Genomic DNA, 3,614 nt, shown 5'->3' with positions numbered 1-3,614 from the left:
GCATCTCAAACAAGCTCAGAACACTCATTCCGGTGAACAAGGCAATCAATCCCCCTAAAAGAAAAATCGCAATTTCCATAACATTACACAAAAACTACTAAATTATATTGAACAGGCAAGCTATCTAAGTGACACCAAAAAACCACCTACAGTATATGTTCGTTCCAAAACGCCCTTAGTTCAACTTGCCCAAGTTTGCCAAAGCTCCAATGAATGTGATACGAGCACTCTTCTTCACCACCGTGACACTAGTTCCAACAAGTTGAAATTCCACAACGGCTGAGTTGTCACATCTTTCGTGGCAGAATTCTTCCTTCCCCACTGTTAAGGCCCGAAGTGATCGGTTTTTCCCGGTTAAGTAATCATCAACTGGGTAGGAAATGAATGGAGCCAGTTCCGAGTTTTGAACGTATTGTATAGGAAATGCTGATCCGAATTCTGGAAAACAATGATTGAAGAGTGGTGTTTGAGATTAAAAGACGTAGACGTAGTTAAAGGGCTTTCCAATGCCACTCTCACCAGATGAGCAGGGCCTTTCCATGGTCTTTATGTTCATTGAAAACGTATAAGTGATTGTTTCACAAGGGGGATAACAAGGGCATTCTTGCCACGTTATGGACCTATGAAGGATATTCTCCACGCAATAATTTCCTCGGTAGTCACAAAGCTTGGTCAACTGACCATCTAGAACCATATGGGGGTAGTTCCATGGCAAACAATCGCATTGTTCCACTGCAAATTTCAGTCGGCATTCCAATTGACAATTGGTTTGGGAGTAAGACTTAAAGAGGAGCGAATCCGAACTCTCATCCTGGAATTGGCATTTCCGTTTCTCCAAAGACATTGAACGGAGCGATTCCTCTGCCGTGTGAACTTGCGGAGTGATCAGGACCTGGTATTCGAAGCCGGGTTTGACTTTGATGTAGTCATTCCGGAGGTCAGCCAAGCTTCCAGGATGGTGAATGCCGATTTTAAAGGACTTGTCCAAAGAGCGGAATGAGCTTTCAGGTATGCCTCCGCTCCAACTGTATAGAGGGTGGCCAAATTTGATGAAGTTGTCGAACTGTTGAGACAACTCAATGTGAATTTTCAAGGTATTCTGTGGTCCAGGCCTATCCACTGAGAGTATCGGCTTCTCATGGGATTTTCCCTTGGAATTCATGATCTTCTTGAACATGTTTAAATAGGATGTGTCTAAGAAAAGATCCTCGTAATCAGCAGAGTTGCAGGTGTATCCCATACCAGCATTGGTGAAAAGTCTATGAAACAAGTTGCAAGAAAATATCTTCTCTTCTCTGGGTTGGCCCAGCCATTGACAACCAAAAATCCTAGGGTTATTTATCCCATACGGTTTTACAATGTCCTCAAAATTCCCAAAGTAGCCCTTTTTAGCTTCATCGAATATGACGTCATCTTCCGAGTTCCAATGTGGGGCTTGTTGGTTGAATCGCATCATACTGAGAATGCCCTCGTGTTGAGTGGAAATGGCCTCCCAAATCCGACAGCAACCGGCGATTTTAGGGTGTTCATCAGGCCCACATTTTGATGTGTTGTACTTACGGAGATAGTCATAGTTGTAACAATTCATTTTCCGATATATTTCTTTAGCTTGGTAAAGATGAGCCTCTCCTGCATGATAAGGTAAATCCACAACCTGACTGATCTCATACAACGAGATGTTAAGATGTTCCATATTCTTGAAAAAGCGTGTGGACGCCTCAATCAAAAAATTCGACACAATGGTTTCCTCCAAATTACTTAGGTGTGGTGTTAAATCTGAATAACCACTTTGAGGCAGACGATCGCTCTTTCTCCTCAAGTTTCCCTCCAAATATAACTCCGTTATATCTTTGCGTTGACCCCAAAATAAAGGCATTTGAAATACCGTCTCAAAGTAGTGCTCAAGAAATTGGCCGAAGTTTGTGTATGGATATTGACCGCAACGGAATATGGCCAAGGCAATTAGTCGTGCTCCCACTTTATTCAAGGGATCCCCACAAATGTCAGCACCTTTAGAGCAAGCATCAATACTTCTTTGTTTGGCACGGCACCGGTTCTTGAGGTGTTCCAAAAGCTTCTCATGAACTGATCCTTGTCCACTCCAAACAAATTCGGTCGTACTGCCCAATGGCATGATCGCTTTGGCCAAGAAATCTTCGAACTCCTCTGCCAGGAATTGCGTAGTCTCGATGGGGCAATCCAAAAGTAAGGCCGACATGTAATATAAGAGATCGCCTTCTGGGTATCCTGATACGAAATAAACATTCATATGCTCTTGAAAGAACATACTAAAGTTGGCATGATAGAACGCTGCCGTGAGAGCTGGGACTCCATTTTGGAAACGTCTAGCGTTGCTAAGCTTCCTTACAGTCCGCATTGTTATAGTTCGACCCAAGACTCCTTCCACGTGCTTCAGGATCTTGGGGTAGATTCTTTTGAATAATGTTAACTTTAGGGGGTCAAATCTCCTATTCAATGTCCCTAAGTCATCATCCGACAGTGGGTCAAGCAATGCCCGAGTGAATCCCCAATGATTCAAAATTGATCCGCCATCCACTGTTATGGCAGGAAAAGGGACTTCATTGATTTCCGTGCTCTCATAATTTGTCATGATAGGATTAGTTTCGTATTCCTTAACAGACTCATTAACAACATAACACGAGTAAGTCAAGGCCCCCAACACCATCACGCTCCACATCAGGCGTACCCCATAGTCTGCACCTCGAGCAATGTACTTGACTCCATGAATCGTTGTTTCGCCCAAAAACTCCTTGACGAACAAGGCCAAGTTACTGCTATCTTCTTCGTTTGAAGAACTATTGGTTGGTAGGCTTCCCTGAGAAGAACCTAAATATACTCGCAAGTCTCTCAATAGTGTCAGATACTTAAACATTTGATATTCAAGTTTGCGAATACGGCCATTTAGATCCCGATTTTCAATAGCCGGAATCATGTTTCATCAAAAGTCAAAGTATATCCTCCGACCAAAACAATTTCCTACCCAGGACTTGTTGATTAGAAGTAGAGCTCGATATATTGTACATTGGGCACTCTAGAATGCGTATATGGCACTGAAGTGATATTTTTAGTCCAACCGTAATCCTTGAATGTCGTTTAACTAAAAATCAAAAAGTCAAATCCGTTAATTGACCAAGGATAATGAATAATTTACGTGACCGCACTATGTTTCCGTCAAATGGAAAAAAGGATACGACAAAATTGATTTTTCCTTCCAAACTCTGAGCAAGAAATCATACAGATGTTAAGTTTCAATATCAACTTCTCCACACACCCAACCAAATGTTTATTGTTGTCAAAAATATGAAGACACGCTTTTTGATAGTTGTTGGTTCCAGCAATGCCTCTTCAGTGTGCGTGCGATGGGTGTTGGCTTTGAAGACACTTTATTATGTGATTCTAAAAGAAAAGTTGTAAAAGAAAAATTCAGATTCAATGAGCCAATAGGTTGATGGCTTGTTCAACTGATTTAGTTGAAACTAAGCAACGCAAATGAAGTGGATCGGCCCGAAACCCTGTTGCCGGATTACCAAAATGTGTTCAAAATTTGTCCAAAACAATGTGTTAAGTGGCTTGGTTGAACTAGTGACCTGTAT

General features: G+C 42.0%; 1 protein-coding gene across 1 annotated transcript; it reads right to left on the bottom strand.

Moving 5' to 3' along the window:
• Positions 1–188: 188 nt before the first annotated feature.
• LOC131881173 (uncharacterized) lies at positions 189–2,520 on the bottom strand (the record flags this gene model as incomplete). The annotated part of the gene is given in 2 exon segments (XM_059227954.1): positions 189–438; positions 520–2,520. Coding segments are annotated over 2 exon segments (2,108 nt in total), but the record flags the coding sequence as incomplete, so codon positions are not given.
• Between the last annotated feature and the right edge of the window lie 1,094 nt (positions 2,521–3,614).

Source organism: Tigriopus californicus, chromosome 5 (genome assembly GCF_007210705.1).
Source record: "Tigriopus californicus strain San Diego chromosome 5, Tcal_SD_v2.1, whole genome shotgun sequence".
NCBI lineage: Eukaryota > Metazoa > Arthropoda > Copepoda > Harpacticoida > Harpacticidae > Tigriopus > Tigriopus californicus.
This window is presented reverse-complemented; position numbering and strand designations above follow the sequence as displayed.